Source organism: Phyllobates terribilis, unplaced genomic scaffold (genome assembly GCF_046119375.1).
Source record: "Phyllobates terribilis strain yellow unplaced genomic scaffold, ASM4611937v1 Scaffold_8__6_contigs__length_399053987, whole genome shotgun sequence".
In the NCBI taxonomy this organism is placed as follows: Eukaryota; Metazoa; Chordata; class Amphibia; order Anura; family Dendrobatidae; genus Phyllobates; species Phyllobates terribilis.
This window is the reverse complement of record NW_027362768.1, coordinates 299,392,230-299,419,776: the sequence shown is the minus strand read 5'-3', so window position 1 is coordinate 299,419,776 and position 27,547 is coordinate 299,392,230. Positions and strand designations below refer to the sequence as shown.

General features: G+C 46.7%; 1 protein-coding gene across 2 annotated transcripts in view; it reads right to left on the bottom strand.

Annotated features, from left to right (window-relative positions):
- Positions 1-1,660: 1,660 nt before the first annotated feature.
- The window catches only part of LOC141157349 (platelet glycoprotein IX-like), a 45,631-nt gene continuing 19,744 nt past the window's right edge, over positions 1,661-27,547 (bottom strand). For both annotated transcript variants that reach the window (XM_073644480.1, XM_073644478.1), the window contains exon 3: positions 1,661-3,632. In XM_073644480.1, coding sequence (XP_073500581.1) covers positions 2,996-3,631 — 636 coding nt within the window. In that variant the 5' untranslated portion in view covers position 3,632 and the 3' untranslated portion in view covers positions 1,661-2,995. The remainder of the gene's footprint in view (positions 3,633-27,547) is intronic.

Genomic DNA, 27,547 nt, shown 5'->3' with positions numbered 1-27,547 from the left:
ATTACCTCCTGGGTATGGGGCGTGCTCGCTGCGTGTGCCCACTCCACACACCCTCTTTCGACTTGGGCCGTACATGTACAGTGGATGTTGTGAAGGGGTTAAATACTGTTTAGCTGGCTTTCTGGAACAGGGGCTAAAGGGAAAAAATTAAAGGGGTGGTCCAGGTTTGGCACGAAAATCTGCAGTTACTCTATATGACTGCAGACTTGTGAATCCTCGCAGCGCACACTGTCAGGATTCTCCAATGCCGGAGTGGGTAGTCACCTGACCACAAGTAAGTGATATGCATTCTCCTGACCACATTACGACTAGACGTGAATTGATCGAGGATGCTCACGTCTAGTTGGAATGTGGCTGGAAATATGACGTAACAGCCCGGTCTCGCTGCCTTGAACGGAGAATCCTGACAGTGCACTACAAGGATTCACAAGTCTGCCGTCACATAGAGTGATGGCAGACTTTCGTGCCAAACTGTATAACGGCAATAAGTTTTATTCTTCCTGTAGCCACTCACTTCCAGTCTTTGGGGCGGTGTAGTGGGCTGTTACAATCACTGCTCACTACACAGTTAGTTTGCCTATGGTCACTTCACTGCACTTTGATTGAAAGCAGGCTGTCAATCAATGTGACAGGTAGTGATAACAGATGCGATCACTGTGTAGTGTATGGTGAATGTAACTTTTCTTTAACACTCCCCCCACTCAGATGACTGGAAGCTAGCGGCTGCAGGGAGAATAGAACTTTATCTTCTCTTAGTCGCCCCGTTTCCTGCAAGCCAGCTAAACAGGATTTAAAGGCTGAAAAAAAAGAGAGACAGGGAGGCAGCACTATCTACTCCTACATAGTTTTGTAGGATATACTGTTCCCCCTAGCTTGGTAGTTTCACACTACAATACCTGACAATCCCTTTGTAAATGAAGTAGTCCCCCTTTTAAAATAAAAAAAAAATACATTTACCCTCCTGAGAGGGCGCTGTTCCAGCATTGTCAGCGCAGGGTGTGCTGAAATTCTTGTGGATTTCTTATGCCTTGTGAGCCCTGCGGCTAATCAGTGTCCTCTATTGGTCTCCTGCGCTCTCACCTCCTTCACTTAACCAATATTTGTCTCAGAGAAGTAAGAGCGCTGCAGCCCAGTAGCGACCGTTAATTGTCTGCAGCACTCACATGACACAAAAATACCACATGAACCTGGGTAGAACCAGCAGTGACATGACTGGAATGGTGGTAGAATGGGAGATGAGTACATACAGTATATATTTTTTAATTTACAAGCGAGACTGTTTAATTTAAAAAGGGGTTGTCCAGGTAGTGGAGAATCCCTCTAAACCTAAACACAAAGTGGTCACTTTGCTATCACTTGGACTGTTGAAATACAATGCCTCAAGCTATTAAATCTCCATAGTCTTAAAAAATATAATGCAAAGAAGGCAACAAAAATTGGGTTCTTGAGGAAGGAAGGAAATATAGTAAATACATAATTTATTAGTTAAACTTTACAAATTATCAAATTATCAGAGTATACACTGTATATTTACATATATATAAAATATATATATCTAGAACAACAATATGCAAACTGTCTCTTCAGAGAGGAAGAGGACTAGAACTCTAGTACCACCTATAGGAAGTAGGTAGCACTAGAGTTCTAGTCCTCTTCCTTTCTGAAGAGACAATTTGCATATTTCTCAGAGGAGCAATGCGGCATAAAAGTCTCCTCACCTTGCCATGCTTAATATGTCACTCTCCGCAAGGAGAAACATTACCCCTTTGACAACAGCAATATAAAATACCAATATAATAATCTTATAAAGACTGGATTTGCAAGTTTTTTGCAAGGCCAAGTCTACTTTTTATTGTTCTAATACATTAATGACTTTTTTGTAGTAACTTTGCACATAGTCTTAATTAAAAATCATTTTAAGTTTACTGCTCTTGTACAGACCTATAGGAGACGAGTACGATAAATAAGCCTTATGTGAACGCAAATGCATGCTATCGAGAATCAGGGGATTGATGAAAGGCAGTATGACCTCAGAATCAGACTACAAATATTTTGTAGTCTGTTACTATGGAGATTCATCATTTTGAATAGAAGATGTAAACACAGAACAATAGAAAATTGCTAATGAAGACTATTTGCAAAGTGGTTTGACTATTTATTACAAATCTATTGGGCCAATAAATATAGATCGAAAGACTTGCATAGCCTTTAATGGTCTTAAGGTATCTTCTAGCATGGTTGTAAAACAATCACACTTGACTAGTTGGTTATATATAGATCGACTGATAGAAATGTCTGATAAATATACGGTAAATCCTACCTATGAAGTGTGACCTAGAAGTGGGACCTACATCTATCATAAATGTATGCAGTTTTCTGTAAATATGAGATGGGAATACTCCTTTAGGAGTTATACTTGGCCGACTTTAGCCTGGATGCTTCCACAAACACTAAGGGTCTCCATACACATTACACTAAAGTCAACCAAATATCGGTGGATCAGCCGACAGTATAATGTGTATTGGGGCCTCCTGCCGCTTCCCCGACTGATCCTTATGTTCTCCAGGATTTAAGCCGATGCCAGAGGAGTCCGGCAGGCAGCAGTTCTCTCATAGAGTAAACTGTATTACTTGGCCGAGCCAGCACTACTGAGTATGGGAGAATCGGGAGAGATTGCTATAGGCGTAACGGCAGGGTTGGACTGGCCCACCAGAGAACCAGAGAATCCTCCGGTGGGCCCTATCTTCTCCTTCAGGAGAGTTCATAGAGTAAACCTTGCAGCTACTATGGGGTTTTTGAGTGGAGGAGAAAGGTGGGGCCTTAGAATCAAATTCTCTGGGGGGCCCAATGTTCTTCAGTCTGACACTGCGTAACAATCATTCATTCGTCAGCTATCTAATGTGTATGATGAGCCTTCATTGTATTTGTCAATTTATCTATAATTACAATGTTAGTAAATTATCGGATTCTATCCATATCACAGATATTCAAGGAGTTAATACGTTTTTACACATGGAACAGATCTTCTCTTAAGAAAACTAGCTTTAGAAGTCTTATATGTCCTTAACTCAATGTCATTATCAGTTACTTTGATTTTAAACTTTATCATTTTGAAAGTTTTCAAGCATAAGATCATTAGAAAGAACAAGAGGGAGAGGAGAGCGTAAAGAAATGCATCATTAAATAGAAAGTCTGAACAGAGCCTTGTGTGCCTGGAGCAAGAAGTGATTTCGTTTTCTGTTAACTGGCTGACTGGTTTCCCATACAGCGGAGAGGGAAAGACACATTTTATCTCGCTGACTTCGACCATGTTTCCATCAGAGAGCCACATAATTAAGTACCAGATCTTGCAGTCACAATGCAGTGGGTTGGAAGATAAATTCAACTTTTTTAAGTTTATTAAATTATCAAAGGCCCCATAAGGGACAACTGTTAATAGATTCTCCTGTAGGTACAATTCTTCTGTTTCCTTAGGTAGTGATGGAAATATCTTCAGGTTCTGAGAGTTGCAGTCCACCCGTAATGTATTACCAGTTAAATTTATACATTTACATTGTACAGGGCATTCACTTCCATCAGCAACTGTCATGAACCAGATCCCAAGAAGTATTAGGTTTGGACCATTCAGCATCCTGAAAATGATGATTAAAAGGTTATTCCAACAATCACATTATTTTTCACGAAGCACAATAAATGCATACTTATTGTTAATATACAGAGTAATCCCAACATGAAGTTTCTTTCTTGCATCTTTATATCTTTTTTCATCACTATCGGCCCCTCAGTGCATCCATCTTTACATAACCGAATGGGTAGCCCTATTCTTACACCTCTAAAACTACATTTCCCAACAGCACCCTGCTTCTCCTCGGTGCTGCAGAGATGAAGTCTCTTGTTGCTATCCTGGTACACAAGCTGGGCTTCATAGGAGAACATTAATTTCACTCTATACCCCATTACTTATTGCAGTATATAATAAGTGACTATATCTAATGACTAGGGGGACTAAAACATAAACTAAAAAAATAACAACAAAAAAAAACATATCTAGTATAGTTTTGTCTGTAAAAGTTCAATCTATTATTTAAAAAAAAAAACATATTTAGTATAGTTTTGTCTGTAAAAGTTCAATCTATTATTTAACCTGTACACTAAACACACAAAAAAAGAAAATGCAGGAATTGTTACTTAGTTGCCACACTTCCAACAAAAAATGCAGGAAAAAGCGATCAGAGCATCATATGTACCGCAAAAATGGGGTCAATAAAAACTACAGTTCAGCGCGCAAAATGACAAGCCCTCACAGAGTTGTACCTATTGAAAAAGAAAACGTTATGGTCTCATAACAGAGTTCTGAAATTTTTTAACCACTAAAATAATAAAAAAGACTATACAAGTTTGGTCGTGACATACAGCGGCATTTAAAAGTTTGAGCACCCCTGGTCAAAATTACTGTTATTGTGAACAGTTAAGCAAGTTGAAGATAAAATGATCTCTAAAAGGCATAAAGTTAAAGATCACTCATTTCCTTTGTATTTTAGGCAAAAATAATATATATATATATATATATATATATATATATATATACATATGACGCGCCCCCTGGGCCATGTTGTTAGGGATACCCGGAGCCGGATCAGATGGGGGTTGTAGTCTCCGAGTGGCGGTGACCCGGTCCGTGCCCAGGGTGTCAAGCTCAGTGTGTGGCAGTCCTTATAGATGTTACTAGATGTTCTTTTATGTCGACTACGCCACCCGTTGATTTGCGGTCAAAAGGCCGCCGCTGCAGCAGGGTCCGCTGAGGCTGTTGGTATGTGTGCAGCTTTGGTAGTATAACCCCCAACGGGAGGGGTATAGCCTCAGGGGGTCAGATGTAGAGGATGGTGGTTGTGAAGGTGCAGGATGAATCAGCAAGAAGACTCAGAGTCGGGCTGTGCAGTTCAGGGGTTTTTACTTACGGGTGTTCTTATGGTCACTCTGGCCTGAAGCGACCACCCGAGCCGTGCTGCGTCCACCAGGTCCTGGACTCGGCTAACCCCCAGGCAGTTCTGGAGCGTGGTCCTGAGCTCCTGTCTGACTTTCCCTCTCTTCTGGCCGTTCTCACCAGGGATCCACCTATGTCCGGCTCCCTCGGGTCTCTTGGTGGGTACACCTCCTCTGGGTTCCCTGACCCTATACTTGGTCTGCCTTCCTGGCGGATTTGGTGAGGGTCGTGGCAGATCCTGCCCACGACCTCCGGTCTCTGGCTAAGGTGTGCTTTTCTCTCTGCCAGCTTGGGATCCGGTACCCTAGGTGCCAACCCTTCACCCTGTTGTTTGTATTCTGGGGTCTTGGGGTTCCTTCTCCTTCTCTCTGGGTCCTTCTGACTCCTCTCTCTCTTTTGGCCTTGGAGCTGGGCCCAGCCGGAACCACAACTCCCTGTCAGCCCTTCTGGCTGAGCTTCTCTGCTCTGCTCCTCTGACTAAACTCTGACAGACTGACCCTGATCTAAGATGGTTCCCACCTTATATACTCCCTCTATGTGTGAGCTCAGGTCACCAGCACCCAATGAGCTCCTAGCTTTACCCAGGCTGCTCCCCCTATCTGCCCCTACACTACTGGGATGTTCCACCCCCTCCCACTCCAGCCAGGAACAGACACTGTCGTACCTGCACATTTCTCTAGTGGGAGTACCATCGGTCTGTCCCTCGGAAATGGGATGTGTGTAGTGCATGCAGCTAACTGAGCTCAGTTCCACACTCCATCCTTACCCGGGAGTGGAATATCACACCTCTGGGTTGAGGTGCAATACCCCTGTAGCAGCCGAGCCCTCAGGGTGCTACACATACAGTACAGACCAAAAGTTTGGACACACCTTCTCATTTAAAGATTTTTCTGTATTTTCATGACTATGAAAATTGTACATTCACACTGAAGGCATCAAAACTATGAATTAACACATGTGGAATTATATACTTAACAAAAAGTGTGAAACAACTGAAAATATGTCTTATATTATAGGTTCTTCAAAGTAGCCACCTTTTGCTTTGATGACTGCTTTGCACACTCTTGGCATTCTCTTGATGCGCTTCAAGAGGTAGTCTTTCTTGGCCTTGTTTCAGAGAATATGAATGATAACAAAAAAGCTTTTTCTCCACTCATGGTTATTGGTTGGGTGAAGCCATTTATTGTCAAACTACTTTGTTTTCTCTATTTGAATATTAATGACAACCAAAAACATCCAAATGACCCTGATCATAAGTTCACATGCCCTGGTGATTTTGGCCTGATAACATGCACAGAATTTGACACAAATGGGTTTGAATGGCTACTAAAGGTAACATCCTCACCTGTGACCTGTTTGCTTGTAATCAGTGTGTGCGCATAAAAGCTGAGTGAGTTTCTGGGATCCAGACTCTTGCATCTTTCATCCAGCCACTGACATTTCTGGATTGTGAGTCATGGGGAAAGCAAAAGAATTGTTAACGGATCTTCGGGAAAAGGTAGTTGAACTGTATAACATAGGAAAGGGATATAAAAAGATATCCAAGGAATTGATAATGCCAGTCAACAGTGTTCAAACTGTTATTTAACAAATGGAAAATCAGGGGCTCTGTCAAAACCAAACCACAGTCAGGTAGACCAACATAAATTTCAGCCACAACTGCCAGGAAAATTGTTCGGGATACAAAGAAAAACCCACAAATAACAACAGCGGAAATTCAGGATTCTCTGAAAACTAGTGGTGTCTGTTTCTAGATGCACAATAAGGAGGCACTTGAAGAAAAATGGGCTGCATGGTCGAGTCGCCAGAAGAAAGCCATTACTGCGCAAATGCCATAAAGTATCTCACCTACAATATGCCAAACAGGACAGAGACAAGCCTCAAAACTTCTGGAACAAGGTAATTTGGAGTGATGAGACCAAAATTTAACTTTTTGGCCACAACCATAAATGTTACATTTGGAGAGAGGTCAACAAGGCCTATGATGAAAGGAACACCATTCCTACAGTAAAGCACGGAGGTGGATCACTGATGTTTTGGGGATATGTGAGCTACAAAGGCACAGGAAACTTGGTAAAAGTTGAAGGAAAGATGAATGCAGCACGTTATCAGCAAATACTGGAGGCAAATTTGCACTCATCAGCCCGGAAGCTGCGCATGGGACATACTTGGACATTCCAACATGACAACGATCCGAAACACAAGGCCAAGTCAACCTGTCATTGGCTACAGCAAAACAAAGTGAACGTTCTGGAGTGGCCATCTCAGTCTCCTGACCTCAATATCATTGAGCCACTCTGGGGAGATCTCAAGCGCGTAGTTCATGCTAGACACCCCAGGAATTTACAGGAACTGGAGGCTTCTTGCCAAGAAGAATAGGCAGCTTTACCATCTGAGAAAATAAAGAACCCCATCCACAGCTACCACAAAAGACTTCAAGCTGTCATTGATGTTAGAGGGGGCAATACACGGTATTAAGAAATGGGGTACGTGAACTTTTGATCGGGGTCATTTGGATGTTTTTTGTTGTGATTAAGATTTAAAAAGAGAAAACACAGTAGCTTGACAATAAATAGCTTCACCCAACCAATAACCATGAGTGGAGAAAAAGTTTTTTTGTTATCATTCATATTCTCTGAAACAAGACCAAGAAAGGAAAAAATCTGCCGGGGTATGTAAACTTTTGAGCACAAAGTTTGGGCACCCTTGGAGATTTGTATGATCAGATAACTTTGACCAAGGTCTTAGACGTTAAAGCAGTTGTCCACTATGTGGACAACTCCTTCTCAAACCCCACGCTTGGCCCCAATAAAATAAAAAGATTATACTCATCTCCTCTGTCTGCACTCATTCTCCCCGGGGCTCCTGTGCTGTTATTGTGACACGTGACGCCGGCGCCCAATTGAACATGAAGAGAAGTCTGAGAGCAGCCGCAACCTAGACTTACTCTTTATGTTCGATCTGTCCAAAGGCGGAGACAGTAATGATAGTGCTGATTGGGCTGCGGTGTCACGTATCACAACAACCGCACGGCAGCCCCAGGACCGTGAGTGCTGACACCGCTTGAACAGCGCCAGCACAGGAGGTGACCAGAAGCTTTTTATCTTATCAGGGCCAAACATTTAGCTCAGGAAGGGGTTATTCAAGTAGTAGACAACACCTTTAATTAGCCTGTTAGGGTTCTGACTTGTTCACTATCATCATTAGGAAAGGCCAGATGATGCAAATTTCCTAGCTTTATGAAAACCCAGCCTCCTCTAACCTTGTGCCAAAAAAACATAAGCCATGGGTTCTTCTAAGCAGCTGCCTAGCACTCTGAAAGTGGTGGAGGCCTACAAAGCAGGATTTGGCTATAAGAAGATAGCAAAGCATTTTCAAGTTGCCCTTTCCTCGGTTCGAAATGTAATTAAGAAATAGTTAACAGGAACAGTGGAGGTCAAGATAAAGTCTGGAAGACCAAGCAAAGTTTCAGTGACAGCTGCTCTTAGGATTGCTAGAGAGGCAAATCAGAACTCCAGCTTGACTGCAAAAGACCTTCAGAAAGATTTAGCAGATTCTGGAGTTGTGGTACATTGTTCTACTGTTGAAAGACGCCTGCACAAAGATGGCCTTCATGGAAGAGTCATCAGAAGAAAACCTCTCCTGCATTCTCACCATAAAATTCAGTGTCAGAAGTATGCAAAAGAACATCTAAACAAGCCTGATACATTTTGGAAACAAGTCCTGTGGACCGATAAGGTTAAACTAGAACTCTTTGACCACAATAATCAAAGGTACGTGTTGAGTAAAAAGGACTCAGAATTTCAGGAAAAAAACATCTCGCCAACCGTTAAGCATGGGGTGGATCAATCATGCTTCGGGGTTGTGTTTCTGCCAATGGCACGGGGAACATTTCATGGGTAGAGGGAAGAATCGATTCAATGAAACTTCAACAAATTCTTGATACAAATGTAGGGGATCGGCTCTTTTATTGGACATTGAATACACTGTGACTTTAAAGCGTCATGCTCCCCTCTGAGTCTTGTGTTTGGACTAGTTGCCTCCCACTGCTGTGGTTGGTATGTGCTGACAGAGAAGAACCAGGAAGTAGATACCTAGTGTGTGTCTGAGGTAACAGGGTGAGACTCCTGCAGGATTCTGATCACAGAGACGGATTCTGATCACAGAGACTATAAATAAGACACTGTTACTCTGTGGAAAGAGAAGATTACGGACAATAGCAAGTTTTGTTGTTGGGGACTGTGTCAAGTAGAAGTAAAATTTATCATTTTCCTGAACGTTTTTCCCTGGAGATTGAGGACTTGCGATAACACACAATACAGCGTGTCAGTCATTTCTGTGAGAGTGAAACAAGGCTTGCCTGCTGTCTGCAAGAAAGAGATCCCGTATACAAAGACAGGACTTAACTGAATTCATCTGGCTATTTCACACCAGGAACAAGCGGCGGCCGCCATCTGCGCCTGATCTGCGCAACCGTGAGTGACTGATCAGCATGAACTGTTAGGGTTTAGCATAGTTTGCTGAAGCTAAGACGCTGTAGCAGCGTGGCCCGAATAGCGGAAAGCCAGATAGGGGATTAGCTCAGAGTAGTTTGTGAAAGTTGTTGTGCACTGTCTGTTCTGAGCTTTCTTTGCCAGAGCTGGAGCATAGTTTGTGACTCGCTCCAGCTATATCTTCCTATGTTCATGTTAATAATATTGTTATTGTAAATATTGTTATTTTCATTTCCTGGCATATAATTTCTTTGTACATAATAAAGCCGGAGTTTTGTTTCAGTCTTCTCGTCTGCAGTCCCGTACTTGAATCTGCCTTGCGGTGTTCTTTGGACGCCGTTACACAAACATAACATCATCTGTAAAAAAGCTGAAGTTGAAAAGAGGATGACTTCTACAAATGGATAATGATCCTAAACACATGACAAAATCAACAATAGGCTACCTCAAAAGGCGCAAGCTGAACGGCCGTGTGACTGTCCTCTTCAACTGAAGGTTCGGATGGAGCAGTGGTTTCCTCCTCTCCGCGAGCTGGCAATGCATCCTTGTCGGGAATGTCAACTCCCACTGACTGGGGACCTTCTGCGGACTCAGGAACGGCCCACCAGTCTTCAGCAAAGTCACTGTCAGGAAAAAACGGTCTTCGTGAAGGAGCAGGAGGAGTAACTCTTGGGACAGGTGTTGGATCCTCGGAGCAGTATGGTTGTAACATATTCCTATGTAGAGTTCTCCAACTAGACTGCTCATTTTTTCACTTCGTACACTGGACCGTTGGGATACACTCTCATGATCACTTTGTATGGTTGTACCTCCCAACATCCGCTCAGCTTCCCTTTGAGGCATTTTTCCCGCACCAGCACTCGGTCTCCAGGCTGAAGCGGAACTTCCTGAATTGGCGGTTGACTGTTGGACACCTTCTCTTGTAGTCACTGGCCTGCTAGCCGGCGGATTGTCTGAAGCCGTCGCCGATGCTCTTTCACCCAGGAGGTGGTAGATCATTCAAATAGATTCTCTGGCTGTTCCAGATTTAGCTTGATGATTTCTTGGCCTGCTCTACCAAACAGTAGCATGTATGGGGTATAACCTGTGGTGGTGTGGACCCGATTGTTATAGGTCCAGACTAGTTCGAGTACATAGTCAGGCCAATGCGTCTTCTTGTCTTCTAATGTCCTCAACATTTGAAGCAGAGTTCGATTAAAGCGCTCATAAGTAGTGTTGAGCCACCCCCGTAGTGTTCGAGTTTGGTTCGGTTCGTCGAACACCCGTGTGTTCGCCGAACTGTTCGTCGAACTGTTCGTCGAACACCTTCGAACACCGTTAAAACCAATGGCAGGCAAACAAAAACACATAGAAACACATAGAAAACACCTTCAAAGGTGTCCAAAAGCTGACAAACTGCTCAGAAGACACAACTAACACATGGAAAAGTGACAAGTACATATAGTCATGCGAAAAGAAAAGAGGTGGAGGAGTAAAAGGAGGGGGAGACACAGATATAGGCATGTCATGCCCTTCTAAAATCCAAAAAGTGAGAAGCCGAGACGGCCAGTCCGCTCCTGCCCGTGCCACCTCCGTGTCGCCGGGTTTGTGCCAGAGCCGCGGTGAACCCTGACGGCCAGCCCCCCTCTCCCAATACTGGTGCCTGTCCGCTGGTGGGTCGAGAGAGCCCCCCTGTGGTGGAGGCAGCTCTAAGCTTTTTAATTTAAATTGTCCCTCTAATTTGAATGAATACACTTTAAATCCATTTACAAGGATCTATTGGAGGGCAAGTCTCATGCCAGCAGCCGCGTAATTCCAGCTCCAGTAGCGTCCACTAAAGCTGCTGCAGTTAAAAAGCTTTTATAAGGATCGAGCTCGGCTGTCCACCGCAAGGCATCCTAGTGCCAGTCCCAGCCCCTATGCCTTGGGGTGCCTCCTGATGCTCTTCACTAAGTATCCCGTGGTCCCGAAGCATTTCCTTTGAAAAAATTAAGTGTCCAAACTACAGGTGGTGTAGCTTGCTTAACAGCCGGGATAATCCGCTGACTAGCAGACACTGCTACTAGGCACAAAGTATTTCCTGGGCTAGATGCAGTTAAAAATTTGTAAGTAGATACTCTCGTTGGATGCTGAGAAAGCATTCCATAGAGTCTCCTGGCACGCCATATATGATTCTCTTAAAAAGCTTGGGGTAGGGGTCTAGGGGACCCTTTTATAGCCAAAATCACGGCCCTGTATCACAATACGTCACCTAGGCTGAAGATAAATGGAACTGTAGCACCGAGGGCTCGGTTGCTACAGACGTATTGCACCTCACCCAGAGGTGTGATATCTCACTCTCAGATAAGGATGGAGTGTGGATCAGGACCCGACACCTGCATGCATTACACCACATTGCCGTGGGGCAGGGCGACCAATATGCCCCTGAGATGGGCACGACAGTCCCTGTCCCTGGCTGGAGTGGGGGGAGGGAAGACTGAGGAAGGGGAACCCTGCAGTGCAGGAGCAGGGAGGAAGCAGTTCCTGGGTGCATTGAGAAGGGAGTATAAAAGGTGGGCACCATCTTAGTTCAGTGCAGAGAAGTCTGAGCAGAAGTGGCAGGGAGCAGGGGCTCTTCATGAGCTCTGCTCCGGAGGCGGGCCTAGTAACAGAGGCCCAGGCCTGCAAGAGGGAGAAGGAAGGAAGAGGAGCGGAGAAGGCTCCAGGAACGAGGAATGAAGGGATCCCAGGGGTGCGGACGGGCGAGTCGCCACCGCACGCCCGAATCCACCTGCGTGGAGGGGTCAGGCCAAAGGGGGAGACCGGTCCCCGAACTAGTGGAGGCAGGAAACGACCCTCAGCTAGAAACCGGAGGCTCTGACATTTTATGTGGCGCAGCCCCTTGCTCCTCCCGCTAGGAAGGCACCACATAGGGTCAGGGAAACTGGCGCCAAGTTTACCAAGAGGAGGCCCGAGGCAGCCGGACAGAAGTGTTGGTAAGAAAGGCCAGACAAAGGACACACAAAGGGGGTCCTGTGAAGCGCTCCAATGTTATCTGGGAGTTGTCTGAGCCCCTCACCTGGTGAGCACAGTACGACGTGGGCAGCCGTTACCTGCAGACGTGGTCTGGATAATAAGAACTGTGAGTAAAGGCCCTGAACTGCATCACTGACTCCGTGTCGTTACTGCTGCTGCCCTGCACCATCACCCCCATCCTCCGCATACACTGCCCTGAGGCTATACTCCTCCCGTGGGGAGTTATGCTACGCTCTGCTGCACCCACAACACCAGCCTTAGCGGTCTGCCCTGTAGCGGCGGTTCACTCTGACCGCAATCCACGGGTGGCGTAGTCGGACATTTAAACATCAAAACCACATAAATAGTTCCGCCACTGGTTTGACCGCCCTGAGCCACGGAATCGGATCGCCGCCACGAAGACTACAACCACCAGCATCCACCAAAAAGGGTCCGGCTCCGGGTGTCCCAAGGCCCAGGGGGTGCGTCAGAACATTTTCATCACCTTTCACAATCACCAATGGGACAAGGCAGGGATGTCCTCTGTCCCCTCTCTTATACATCCTAGTGACGGAGCACCTGCTCTCATCAATTCGCCATAACCCCAATATTAGGTGGATTGAGGTGGGAGGCACCGAGTACAAGTGCTCTCTATTTGCTGATGATGTCCTAGTATATATCACTCAATCACATATATCCATCCCTGCTGTTATGGCTGAAATAGATCACTTTGTTACATGGTAAAATTTTAAAATCAATGCAGCGAAGTCTGAGGCCCTCGATGTCTCCCTCCCTAAATCCATATAGGATTCCATCCAGTCCAACTTTCCCTTTGCCTGGCCCTCACAGGGTATCAAATACTTAGGAATTCCTATTCATAGAGACCTCTCCCATCTATGTTATCTTAATTTTGGGCCCTTTATTGAACAATTCCATACAGACCACGGTTGGCAAGTTGGAACTGTGAGATTCACTACGTGCACCACTGGTATTTTGTGGAAAAGCACATGTAAGATTCTGCAACAGTCTCTGCTGATACTCCTGCATGCGTGCATCCCTTTCTATGGCAGGAATAATTTCTGCAAATTTACTTTTGTACCGGGGATCTAACAGTGTGGCAACCCAGTAGTCAGGATTATTTCTAATTCTCACAATTCGAGGGTCATGTTGCAGGTAGTGCAGCAAGAAGGCACTCATGTGTGTTGCGCATCCAGGAGCACCAAGTCCCTGTTGTGTTGGTGGCGAGGTAACAATCATGCTTCCTTCCTCTGTCCTCTCCCCCCAACCTCGCACAACAGAAATGTGATCAAGGTCTCCCTCATCTGATGAGTCTTCCATCAGTTCGTCCTCCACTTCTTCCTGGGCTCCTGCACCTTCCTCACTAGTTTGGCTGCTACCATGCGCCCTGGTAAAATCATCTCCCCCACCCTCACATGCCTGCCGCCCTGGTGCTGCCGACCGTCTGGACCTTGCAGATGTTAGCCCTTCCGCATACAACTCCTCCTCCTCTACTTCCTCCACCTCCTCTTGTGCCACCACCTGACTCCGAATTCTGTTTAACATGTGCTCCAGCATGTAAATCACCGGAATAGTCATGCTGATAATGGCATCGTCAGCACTAAACATCTTCGTCGCCATTTCAAAACTGTGCAGAAGGGTGCATAGGTCCCTGATCTGAGACCACTCCTCCAGCGTGATTTGCCCCACCTCTGAATCTCGTTGGCCCAGGCTATACGTCAGAACGTATTGCACCAGGGCTTGTCGGTGCTGCCACAGTCGCTGCAACATGTGCAGAGTTGAATTCCACCGGGTAGGCACATCGCATTTTAGCCGGTGAAGTGGCAGGCCCAACGACTTCTGTAGAGATGTAAGTCGCTGAGCTGCAGGATGCGAACGGCGGAAGTGAGCACACAGCGACCGTGCCCTCTGCAGAAGGCCATCTAGTCTGGGATAGTGGGCTAAAAATTGCTGGACAACCAGGTTCAACACGTGAGCCATACAAGGCACGTGTGTGACATTGCCCCGGCGAAGGGCCGCACCCAGGTTTGCAGCATTGTCGCACACGGCCTTCCCTGGTTTCAGGTCCAGTGGAGACAACCATTCATGAAATTGGTTCTCCAGAGCTGACCACAACTCCTCAGCTGTGTGACTCACATTTCCCAGACATTTCAATGTAAAAACCGCCTGATGACGTTGAGCCCTACTGCCAGCATAGTAAGGAGGTGTGCAGGATCCCTTCTGCGCAGTTAGAAAGCTTGTGGCATGACCAGACAGGCTTTGGGTGCAGGTGGAAGACCGAGAGGAGGTTGAGGAGGCAGAAGCAGTGGAGGAAAAATGACATAAAGAGGATTGACGCACAACTCGTGGGGACGGCAAGACTTGGACAGCAGCCCCTTGTCCTGCTGTCACCATAGTTACCCAGTGCCCAGTCAGCGACATGTAACGCCCCTGTCCATGCCTACTCGTCCAAGTGTCTGTGGTGAAATGCACCCTGTCACACACAGAGTTTCTCAAAGAAGCGGTGATGTTGTGTGCGACATGCTGGTGGAGCGCAGGCACACCTTTCTTTGAGAAGTAGTGCCGACTGGGCATCTGGTACTGGGGCACTGCGACGGACATAAGGTCTCGAAAATCCTCTGTGTCCACCAGGCGGAAAGGCAGCATTTCTGTAGCCAAGAGCTTGCAGATGGTGAAATTCAACCTCTTAGCTTTCTCATGGCTAGGAGGAAATGGTCTTTTACTTGTCCACATCTGAGGGACCGAGGGCTGGCTATTGTGCTTAGACAGGGTTGATAAGGGTGTCCCCGGCAAACTGCCGGTCTGTGAGGAAGATGCAGGCGGACATGTTAGGTTGCCTTGATCCAAAGGTGGTGCTATCGATGTCGGACAGCGCTCAACACCAGCTGGTGTTACCACCTCCAAAGAAAATGATGACCTGCCAATCACGCTGGCTGTTGCGGGTAAAGAGGTGGCAGGTCTGCGCCCCAAAACAGGTGTGACTGCTGTCCCCCCAGTCACAGAGGATGAAGAGGCCGCGGATGCACAAGATATGGCAGACGGTGGTTGGCCCGGCCGGCTAGACCGCATTGTAGCACACTGAGCTTCCCACTGCAACTTATGCTTCATGTCCATGTGCCGGTTCATGCATGAAGTACTCAAACTATGTATTTTTTGGCCTCTACTTAGCTTTTGCTGACAAATGTTACAGATAACACGAGTTGGGTCATCTTTATCGATCTGAAAAAATGCCCAGGCTATGCAAGGCTTAGCACCCATGCGACCTGAAGAGCCACCACGACTTGTGGTGAGAGGCAGAGTTGTGTTTGAGGATGCAGTTGTTGACGTGCTTCCAGTACTACGTCTCTGTCCAGGAAGGCGCAACCTGACCTCGTCGTCACTAGCATCTTCCCCCACCTCCTCTGCTGACCTCATCTCTTGGCTGACTGTGGGTTGACAGTAAGTGGGATCTCCGACCTCATCATCATCACCCTGTGCGTTATCACACCCGTCGTCCTCAGAGCCAACCTGTTCCTGCCCTGACAAAAAACTAAAGTTGTCGCTCCAATCAGGTATTTGAGTCTTATCATCGTCTTCCTCATTGTCTCCACCAACAGGAGTTACAGTTTGGGAATGAGGGTCTACATTATGGTCAGAACCTTCTGCGTCTGGTCCTGGATCCGACTCATAAAGATTCTGGGCATCAGTGCAGATCATTTCCTCGTCTGGATTCACAGAAGCGCTGGAGTCGACCTCTGATTCCCAGGCTATAGTATGAGTAAACAGCTCTGCAGACTCAACCATCTGTTCTACCTCATACTCAGACGGGCAGCTGGAGATTTGGGAGCTGTGAGGAAGCAAGTGCGATTTGGGTGACAACTTTGAGGACTGGAGTATTTGTGATGTTGAAGTTGATGTGGAGGAGAGCCCACTTAAAGGAGCACTTGATATCCGTTGAAGCACCTGCTGTTTTTGTGCCTCATCTGGAATTTGTAGCGATTGGCGTGGCCGTAAGAAAGGGATCTTATCACATTGTCCGCTAAAAGAAGTAGACATTTTAGTTTGGCTGGAAGATGGTCTTTCTTCTGCACCTACCCCACGGACACAACCTTTTTTCCCCTTCCCAACACGCCTATTCCCCTTTCCACCAGCAGCAGGCCTTTTTCCACTCATTTTGGTGGTTAACTAATTCACAACTCTGGAGTTGTTTGCACAAAAAAACAATGGATGGTAACCGAGCAGAGCTGAGTGGCCAAACTGTGGTATTAGGCCAAAACTATTGGCTGGGTTAGATGCAGAAAAAAATTATTTTTAATTTGCAACCTGATGGAGGTCAGTATAGATGGACTAATAGACCAAGTCCCACACACCGCTAGAAGCCCAAATATTTTTTCAGAGGTAGATGCAGAAATTTTTTTTATTCAATTTGCAACCTGATGGAGGTCAGTATAGATGGACTAATAGACCAAGTCCCACACACTGCTAGAAGCCCAAATATTTTTTCAGAGCTAGATGCAGAAAAAAATTATTTTTAATTTGCAACCTGATGGAGGTCAGTATAGATGGACTAATTGACCAAGTCCCACACACTGCTAGAAGCCCAAATATTTTTTCAGAGCTAGATGCAGAAAAAAATTATTTTTAATTTGCAACCTGATGGAGGTCAGTATAGATGGACTAATAAACCAAGTCCCACACACCGCTAGAAGCCCAAATATTTTTTCAGAGCTAGATGCAGAAAAAAATTATATTCAATTTGCAACCTGCTGGAGGTCAGTATAGAAGGACTAATAGAACAAGTCCCACACACTGCTAGAAGCCCAAATATTTTTTCAGAGCTAAATGAAGAAAAAAATTATTTTTAATTTGCAACCTGATGGAGGTCAGTATAGATGGACTAATAGACCAAGTCCCACACACTGCTAGAAGCCCAAATATTTTTTCAGAGCTAGATGCAGAAAAAAATTATTTTTAATTTGCAACCTGATGGAGGTCAGTATAGATGGACTAATAGACCAAGTCCCACACACTGCTAGAAGCCCAAATATTTTTTCAGAGCTAGATGCAGAAAAAAATTATTTTTAATTTGCAACCTGATGGAGGTCAGTATAGATGGACTAATAGACCAAGTCCCACACACCGCTAGAAGCCCAAATATTTTTTCAGAGCTAGATGCAGAAAAAAATTATATTCAATTTGCAACCTGCTGGAGGTCAGTATAGATGGACTAATAGACCAAGTCCCACACACTGCTAGAAGCCCAAATATTTTTTCAGAGCTAGATGCAGAAAAAAATTATTTTTAATTTGCAACCTGATGGAGGTCAGTATAGATGGACTAATAGACCAAGTCCCACACACTGCTAGAAGCCCAAATATTTTTTCAGAGCTAGATGCAGAAAAAAATTATTTTTAATTTGCAACCTGATGGAGGTCAGTATAGATGGACTAATAGAACAAGTCCCACACGCTGCTAGAAGCCCAAATATTTTTTCAGAGATAAATGAAGAAAAAAATTATTTTTAATTTGCAACCTGATGGAGGTCAGTATAGATGGACTAATAGACCAAGTCCCACACACTGCTAGAAGCCCAAATATTTTTTCAGAGCTAGATGCAGAAAAAAATTATTTTTAATTTGCAACCTGATGGAGGTCAGTATAGATGGACTAATAGACCAAGTCCCACACACCGCTAGAAGCCCAAATATTTTTTCAGAGCTAGATGCAGAAAAAAATTATATTCAATTTGCAACCTGCTGGAGGTCAGTATAGAAGGACTAATAGAACAAGTCCCACACACTGCTAGAAGCCCAAATATTTTTTCAGAGCTAAATGAAGAAAAAAATTATTTTTAATTTGCAACCTGATGGAGGTCAGTATAGATGGACTAATAGACCAAGTCCCACACACTGCTAGAAGCCCAAATATTTTTTCAGAGCTAGATGCAGAAAAAAATTATTTTTAATTTGCAACCTGATGGAGGTCAGTATAGATGGACTAATAGACCAAGTCCCACACACTGCTAGAAGCCCAAATATTTTTTCAGAGCTAGATGCAGAAAAAAATTATTTTTAATTTGCAACCTGATGGAGGTCAGTATAGATGGACTAATAGACCAAGTCCCACACACCGCTAGAAGCCCAAATATTTTTTCAGAGCTAGATGCAGAAAAAAATTATATTCAATTTGCAACCTGCTGGAGGTCAGTATAGATGGACTAATAGACCAAGTCCCACACACTGCTAGAAGCCCAAATATTTTTTCAGAGCTAGATGCAGAAAAAAATTATTTTTAATTTGCAACCTGATGGAGGTCAGTATAGATGGACTAATAGACCAAGTCCCACACACTGCTAGAAGCCCAAATATTTTTTCAGAGCTAGATGCAGAAAAAAATTATTTTTAATTTGCAACCTGATGGAGGTCAGTATAGATGGACTAATAGAACAAGTCCCACACGCTGCTAGAAGCCCAAATATTTTTTCAGAGATAAATGAAGAAAAAAATTATTTTTAATTTGCAACCTGATGGAGGTCAGTATAGATGGACTAATAGACCAAGTCCCACACACTGCTAGAAGCCCAAATATTTTTTCAGAGCTAGATGCAGAAAAAAATTATTTTTAATTTGCAACCTGATGGAGGTCAGTATAGATGGACTAATAGACCAAGTCCCACACACCGCTAGAAGCCCAAATATTTTTTCAGAGCTAGATGCAGAAAAAAATTATATTCAATTTGCAACCTGCTGGAGGTCAGTATAGAAGGACTAATAGAACAAGTCCCACACACTGCTAGAAGCCCAAATATTTTTTCAGAGCTAAATGAAGAAAAATATTATTTTTAATTTGCAACCTGATGGAGGTCAGTATAGATGGACTAATAGACCAAGTCCCACACACTGCTAGAAGCCCAAATATTTTTTCAGAGCTAGATGCAGAAAAAAATTATATTCAGTTTGCAACCTGATGGAGGTCAGTATAGATGGACTAATAGAATGATGCTATGCCCAAAAGATTTTACTTCACTAGGTGCAGTAAAAAAATTGGTATTCTATACACAGGTGGTATATCTTGCAACACAGATAGGCTACTCCACTGACTAACACACTCTGCAATAGGCCAAAAAGGATTAGCTTTGCTAGATTCAGCCAAATGCTGTGAAAAAAACTTGCACAGCACTGGCACAGACCTGCCTGGCAAAAACTGATAGGAACTGATGTAACCTAGTCCTGAAAAGGACTCCAATTACAATTAGTCTTTACTCCCACAATCTGTCTATTTAAGAGCACAGACCTGCCTGATAAAAGTCGTAGGAAATGCTGTAACCTAGTCCTTAAAAGGACTGCAATCACAACTATTCCCTACTCCCAAGCTATCTGTATATTTGTGCGAAAATTGGCTTGAAATTAACAAGGTATAGCGCACACAGCAACAGCGGTGCCGTCTAACACGCAGCTGCAGCAGTGAGAAAATGGTGGCGACGGGGAAAATGGCTTGGTCTTATAGGGCAGGGTTCCCCAACTCCAGTCCTCAAGGCCCACCAACAGGTCATGTGTTCAGGATTTCCTTAGTATTACACAGGTGATAATTACATCACCTGCACAGGCAATAAATCCATCACCTGTGTAATACTAAGGAAATCCTAAAAACATGACCTGTTGGTGGGCCTTGAGGACTGGAGTTGGGGAACCCTGTTATAGGGCAAGGACATGTGACATACACTGCCAATGACACATGCCCTTGCTTGTGTGAAAAAAAGCACTTCGCTCCGTGTGTGCGCTGCTGATAGGCTGACAGATTGCACCTCCCCACTGCAAATGCGGGAAAGAGAAAAAAAAATGGAGATCTTCATTGTTCCTGCAGAGATCCATCCCCTGCCCCTCCCCCCGCCCCGCTGTACACTCAAACTGCGTATTAACATTAATTTTCATCATTACTGAGAAAAAATCCAGTTATGATTTTGGTGCATGAACAGTTATCGAACATAACCTCGAACAGCCGAATTTTTCTCAAATTGTTCGTGTTCGCCGACCGGCTCGAACACCGCCCAAAACAGCTCGAATTTGAGATTGGCGAACAGTTCGAGTAGAACAACGCTCATCTCTACTCATAAGCCCCATTCCCTTGGGGGTGATATGGGGTTGTTCGGGACTTTTCAATGCCGTACAGTCGGTACAGTTCTATCACTTTACCCTGAAAACACACTCCTTGGTCTGAATGGATCCGCTACGGACACCCATAGACCCGGATGAAATCCTGACTGACGGCTGGCGCAGCAGACTCAGCCGTCTGGTCCCGAGTCGGGGTGACCACCGCAAACTTTGAGAAGTGGTCGGTCATTACCAGGCAGTACTGTGGGCCTCTAATCGATTGTCCCACTAGGAGGTAATCTATCATCAACACTTCATGTGGCTCCTTGGTCCGTATGGTCTGTATGGGTGCCCTCTGATCTGTGCTTTTGGTGAGGTCACACATTCGACACTGTTGGCACACTTCTTCAACTGTTTCCTCCAGCCGGGGGCAATATACATAAAGCTGCAGCCATTTGTAAGTTTTTCCCAAGCCGAAGTGAGCTCCAAACTCACGAGCTTCTTTGGCAATTCCTCGTGCCACTCTTCCAGGGACTACTACTTGCCATCTCGCCTCTAAGTCAGCAGGCTGTTGCCACTTGCGGTATAGAACGGCTTCTCGAACTTTCAATCTATCTCACTGGCAATAGATTACCACGGACTTCGTTTCAAAATCTAGGGCAGCTCTTTCTTCCTTGTCAGGCCATTTTCTTTGAACTACCCAGCTTTTCACTTGCTGCAACCCTGCATCCTCATCTTGGACCCAACCCCATTCTTCATTAGTCCTTCCCAGTGACTTGGGTAGAGGTTGAGCCTCCCCCTTGACTGTGCCGCTACCGCGATGGGTGTGAGTTTGCAGAAATCTGGGATCTCCTCTTCTTCTAGGTGCTCATCACGGTCTTCTCCCGGAGTCTCGAAGGTTACTCTTGACAATCCATCAGGGTTGGTATTCTCCGTGGCAGAGCGGTAGCGAATCGAGAAGTCAAATTTCACAAGATGGGCAACCCAGCATTGCTCCATGGCCCCCAGCTTGACTCCAGGCTGTGTAATGGCTATTTGACCAAGAAGGAGAGTGATGGGGTGCTACGACAGATGACCTGGCCTCCACAGTCACTAGACCTGAACCCAATCGAGATGGTTTGGGGTAAGCTGGACCGCAGAGTGAAGGCAAAAGGGCCAACAAGTGCTAAGCATCTCTGGGAACTCCTTCAAGATTGTTGGAAGACCATTTCCGGTGACTACCTCTTGAAGCTCATCAAGAGAATGCCAAGAGTGTGCAAAGCAGTCATCAAAGCAAAAGGTGGCTACTTTGAAGAAACTAGAATATAAGAAATATTTTCAGTTGTTTCACACTTTTTTGTTAAGTATATAATTCCACATGTGTTAATTCATAGTTTTGATGCCTTCAGTGTTAATGTACAATTTTCATAGTCATGAAAATACAGAAAAATCTTTAAATGAGAAGGTGTGTCCAAACTTTTGGTCTGTACTATATATATAAAATTACTGTTATTGTGAACAGTTAAGCAAGTTGAAGATGAAATGATCTCTAAAAGGCCTAAAGTTAAAGATGACACATTTCCTTTGTATTTTAGTCAAAAAATAATAAATCAATATATATAAATATTATAAACTATGTAATATATATATATATATTGATTTATTATTTTTTGACTAAAATACAAAAGAAATGTGTCATCTTTAACTTTAGGCCTTTTAGAGATCATTTCATCTTCAACTTGCTTAACTGTTCACTGTAGTGCCGGCGTCCCTGCCCTCTGCTAGGCAGGGACGCTGTTCCCCTCACCGCTCTGCTCCGTGCCCGGCGTCCCTCTCCCGCTCTGCTGGCAGCGCGCGCTCCTTCCCAGCCACTGTGCTTAGGGCGCGCGCGCGCGCCCTCCCTCCCTCTTAAAGGGGCCGCGCGCGCCGTCCTAAGGAGTCCCCGGCCAATGGCCGGAGGACTTTACCATATATAAGGCACCTCCTCCAAAATGGAGGTGCCCGAGCAATGTTGTTGCACCGTTCTACTCTGCTTCAGCCCTCAGGTCCCGTTGCCAGTTACCTGCCAGTTACCTGCCAGATTCCTGCCAGCTTGCTGTCCTAATCCTGCCTGATTTCCTGTTACCTGCCTGCCTGCCTGAGGTCCGACGGTCTGCCTTACAACTCCGGTCAGTCTGTCTAAGGACCAACTTGCCCGCTCACCTGGGAGCGCACATCAGCTACCTGCCTGCTTGCCTGAGGTCCGACGGTCTGCCTTACAACTCCGGTCAGTCTGTCTATGGACCAGCTTGCCCGCTCACCTGGGAGCGCTTCTCCGCTACCTGCCTGCTTGCCTGCCCGGAGGCTCCGCTGTCACGTGCTGTGACCACCAGCTATTCCAGACTCTTGCCCGCTCACCTGGGAGCGCTTCTCCGCTACCTGCCTGCTTGCCTACCTGGAGGCTCCGCCGTCACGTGCTGTGACCACCTGCTATTCCAGAGACTCTCGCTTGCTCACCTGGGAGCACACATCCTCCATCTGCCTTGCTAGCCTACCTGGAGGTTCAGCCATCACAGGTCGTACCTACCCTTTACCTAGAGACTGCCCCGGTCACTTGCCGTGACCTCCAGCCCGTTCTTCCAGAGACTGCCCCGGTCACTTGCCGTGACCTCCAGCCCGTTCTTCCAGAGACTGCCCTGATCACTTGCCGTGACCTCCTGCCCGTACACCCAGAGACTGTCCCGGTCACCTGCTGTGACTGCCTGCCTGGTCGCCACCCGCTCCCTTACAAGGACCGCTCCCTTGTATAGTAGCCCAGAGGTTCCGACTCCCAGACCCGTTACAGTTTGCTCGGGCCATGGAACCCGGTGGCACCCAAGCTCCCTCGCTCTCGGACCTGTGTCATGAACTGTCCCGTCAAAGGTCCCAACAGGAGTCCATCCTGGGTCACCTGCGGAATGTCAATACTCGCCTGGACACTCTGACTGTTCCACCAACAACCTCCGCCAGTGCCATGTCTCGCAATCCGGCAGCTCCGCTGTCCACTAACACCATGATATCCTACCCCGGACCTCGGCTTTCTGCACCTCCTCGCTTCGGAGGCGACTCAGCCCAGGCTCGGGGCTTCATAAATCAGTGCACCCTGCACTTTGAACTATTGTCCCACCAGTTTAACTCCGACCGAGCCAAAATTGCATTCATCATGTCCCATCTCACCGGGAGGCCCTGGCCTGGCTGAATCCTCTATGGGAGAGAGGAGACCCCCTGGTGTCCAACTTGCCTGCTTTTCTCACGGCTTTCCGGAAAGTCTTCGACGAACCCGGACGGAAGACCTCATCCGCATCATCGTTGCTACGCCTCCGTCAGGAAAGTCTCACCGTGGGCCAATATGCCATACGGTTCCGTACCCTTGCCTCGGAGCTGGCCTGGGATAACGACGCTCTGGTTTCCGTCTTCTGGGAGGGTCTGTCCGGCCGTATTAAAGATGAACTTGCCGGTCGGGACATTCCTACCACTCTCGATGACTTAATAACTCTTGCCACCCGGATTGACCTACGGTTCCAGGAGCGTGCCAGAGAGGTCACCCGTGACAGGAGGTTACCACGTCTAGCTCCTACTTTTCAGAAACCCGTCACTCCTTCTGTCTCTAACCAGGTACACCCTCCTGAGCCTGTGCAGGTCGACCAGACCAAGATGGTCAAGACCCGTCAGGACTTACGCCGTGCCGAGGGGACCTGCTTCTACTGTGGCAGTAAGGAGCACCGGATCCGTGCCTGCCCGGAGAGGTCGGGAAACGCCTGTGTCTAGGTTCGCTCAGAGAGGTCCACCTAGACAAGAATAAATCCTCTCCATCCCTGCTGTTGTCAGTTTCAATCGTCTACGGGGAGAACCGTTATTTCGAACTAGCCCAACTGGACTCTGGAGCAGCCGGGAATCTTATTTCACAGTCCCTGGTAGAGAAATACCGCATCCCCACCAAACCTCTGGCTGTACCCTTGTCTGTTGCTGCCGTGGATGGGGGGCTCTTACCACACCCCATCCAACTCATCACCGAATCCATTACTCTGCAGGTGGGAATGCTGCATTCTGAAAGTATCTCCTTCCATGTTCTGCCTGGACTCTCTCACGCCCTCTTGCTAGGCCTACCTTGGCTCCAGAAACATGCACCCGTTCTTGACTGGCAGACCGGAGAAGTCCTTCGCTGGGGACAGGGCTGCCATAAGACCTGTCTGGTTCCCGTTCATCCCGTCCGTCCTTCTCCTACCCCAGCTAATCTACCTGGACTTCCGATTCCTTATTGGTCTTATGCTGATGTCTTTAATAAAAAGGAGGCAGAGACACTACCCCCTCATAGACCATACGACTGCCCTATCGACCTGTTACCTGGTACTTCTCCTCCCCGTGGGCGTATTTATCCATTATCCGCTGCTGAGACCCGGTCGATGTCCGAATATATTGAGGAGAATCTGGCCAGGGGATTCATCCGGAAATCTACCTCCCCGGCGGGAGCAGGCTTCTTTTTCGTCAAAAAGAAGGACGGCTCTCTCCGTCCCTGTATAGACTATAGAGGCCTTAACCAGATCACAGTGAAGAATAAGTACCCCCTTCCGCTCATTCCGGAGTTATTTGATCGTCTGAGGGGGGCTAGAATCTTCACCAAACTGGACCTCCATGGGGCGTACAACCTGGTTCGTATCCGTCAGGGGGATGAATGGAAGACGGCATTCAACACCCGGGACGGCCACTATGAATATCTGGTAATGCCCTTTGGCCTCTGTAACGCTCCTGCCGTCTTTCAAGAGTTGGTCAATGACATCTTCCGGGACCTTCTCTACTCCTGCGTAGTGGTGTACCTGGACGACATCTTGGTCTTCTCTCCGGATCTCCAGACTCACCGGAGGGATGTTCGTCAGGTCCTGCTCAGGCTCAGGCAGAACCATCTCTACGCTAAATATGAGAAGTGCCTCTTTGAGCAGACCTCGCTTCCGTTTCTGGGCTACATTATCTCTCAGACCGGCCTACAAATGGATCCTGAGAAACTGTCTGCCATCGAGAAATGGCCCCGACCAGAGGGGTTGAAGGCTATTCAACGGTTCCTGGGCTTTGCCAACTATTACCGCCTCTTCATCCCGCACTTCTCTTCCCGGACTGCCCCAATTTCCGCGCTCACCCGTAAGGGTACTAATCCCAAAGAGTGGCCGCCCGAAGCAGAGGAGGCCTTTCTTTCCCTAAAACAGGCCTTCTCTTCCGCCCCGGTGCTGCATCGCCCGGACGGCAACAAGCAGTTCTTCCTGGAAGTTGACGCCTCCTCCTCTGGAGCCGGAGCGGTACTTACTCAAAAATCATCTTCCGGGAGAATGGTAACTTGTGGCTTCTTCTCCAAACTCTTCTCCTCTTCTGAGCGCAACTATTCCATAGGAGACCGAGAGTTATTGGCCATCAAGCTGGCGTTGGAGGAGTGGCGGTACCTACTCGAGGGGGCTCTTCATCCGGTAATAATTTACACTGACCACAAGAACTTGGCTTACCTCCAGCATGCCCAGAGACTTAACCCGCGCCAAGCCCGGTGGTCCTTGTTTTTTGCTCGCTTTGATTTTGTTCTTCATTTTCGCCCGGCTGACAAAAACGTCAAAGCAGACGCCTTGTCCCGATCCTTTCTGGTGTCCGATCTCGAGGAAGAACCTAAACATATCATCGATCCCGCCAGAGTAATGCAGGTGGCTCCCGTGAGTCTAAATCGTCTCCCTCCCGGTAAGACGTTTGTTTCAGTACCTGATCAGGAGAAGATCCTACACTGGGGCCATTCATCTAAACTAGCTGGCCACGCCGGTCAGAAAAAGACCCTCCAGCTTATTGCCCGGCACTATTGGTGGCCTACCCTGCACAAGGACATAATAGACTTTGTTTCTGCCTGTGTGTCCTGCGCCCGCAACAAAGTCCCGAGACATCTGCCAGCCGGACGCCTCCTTCCGCTTCCTGTACCTGCTGCCCCCTGGCAGCATATAGCAATGGACTTTATAACTGATCTCCCCGTCTCTGCCGGTTGTACGGTCATTTGGGTGGTCGCTGACCGCTTTTCCAAGATGGCTCACTTTATTCCCCTGCCAGGCCTTCCGTCTGCACCCGAGCTGGCTAAAGACTTTATCCGCCACATCTTCCGTCTTCATGGCCTGCCCCTCCACATCGTGTCGGATCGTGGGGTACAGTTCACCTCACGTTTCTGGAGAGCCACTTGTAAACTACTAGACGTCACCCTGGACTTCTCTTCCGCTTACCACCCACAGTCCAATGGTCAAGTGGAGCGGATCAATCAGAACCTGACCAGTTACCTCCGGCACTTCGTTAATGCCCACCATTCTGACTGGGTGGATCTCCTACCATGGGCCGAGTTCTCTTATAATAATCACGAGAGCGAATCCTCCTCCAAATCCCCGTTTTTTGTAGTCTTTGGTCAGCATCCTCGGATTCCTTTTCCTGTCTCCACCTCTGTGGACAACCCGGCTGCGGAATCTCTCGTTAGCAAATTTTCCTCCATATGGGAGAGTACCCGGTCCGCACTCCTTCTGTCATCCGAGCGTATGAAAAGACACGCTGACAAAAAACGCCTGGATCCTCCACAATTTCGTCCAGGAGATAAAGTCTGGCTCTCATCTAAATATGTTCGACTCAAGATACCTTCTTACAAGTTAGGGCCTCGGTTCATCGGTCCTCTGGAGGTCATCAGTCAGATCAACCCGGTGGCCTATAAATTGAAACTCCCGGCCAACTTACGGATCCCTAACTCCTTCCATGTATCTCTCCTCAAACCCGTGGTGCTTAACTCTTTTCCAAGTCTACAGGTACGCCTCCTGCTCCGGTTTCTGCTGAGGACGAGTTTGAGGTAGAGAACATTCTTGCCACCAAAAGGGTAAGAGGAAAGACCTTTTTTCTGGTAGATTGGAAGGGGTTTGGTCCTGAGGAGAGAACGTGGGAGCCCCGGGAGAACATCCATGCCCCTCTCATCCTAGCTAAATTTCTATCTGGCCTAAAAAAGGGGGGGCCTAAAGGGGGGG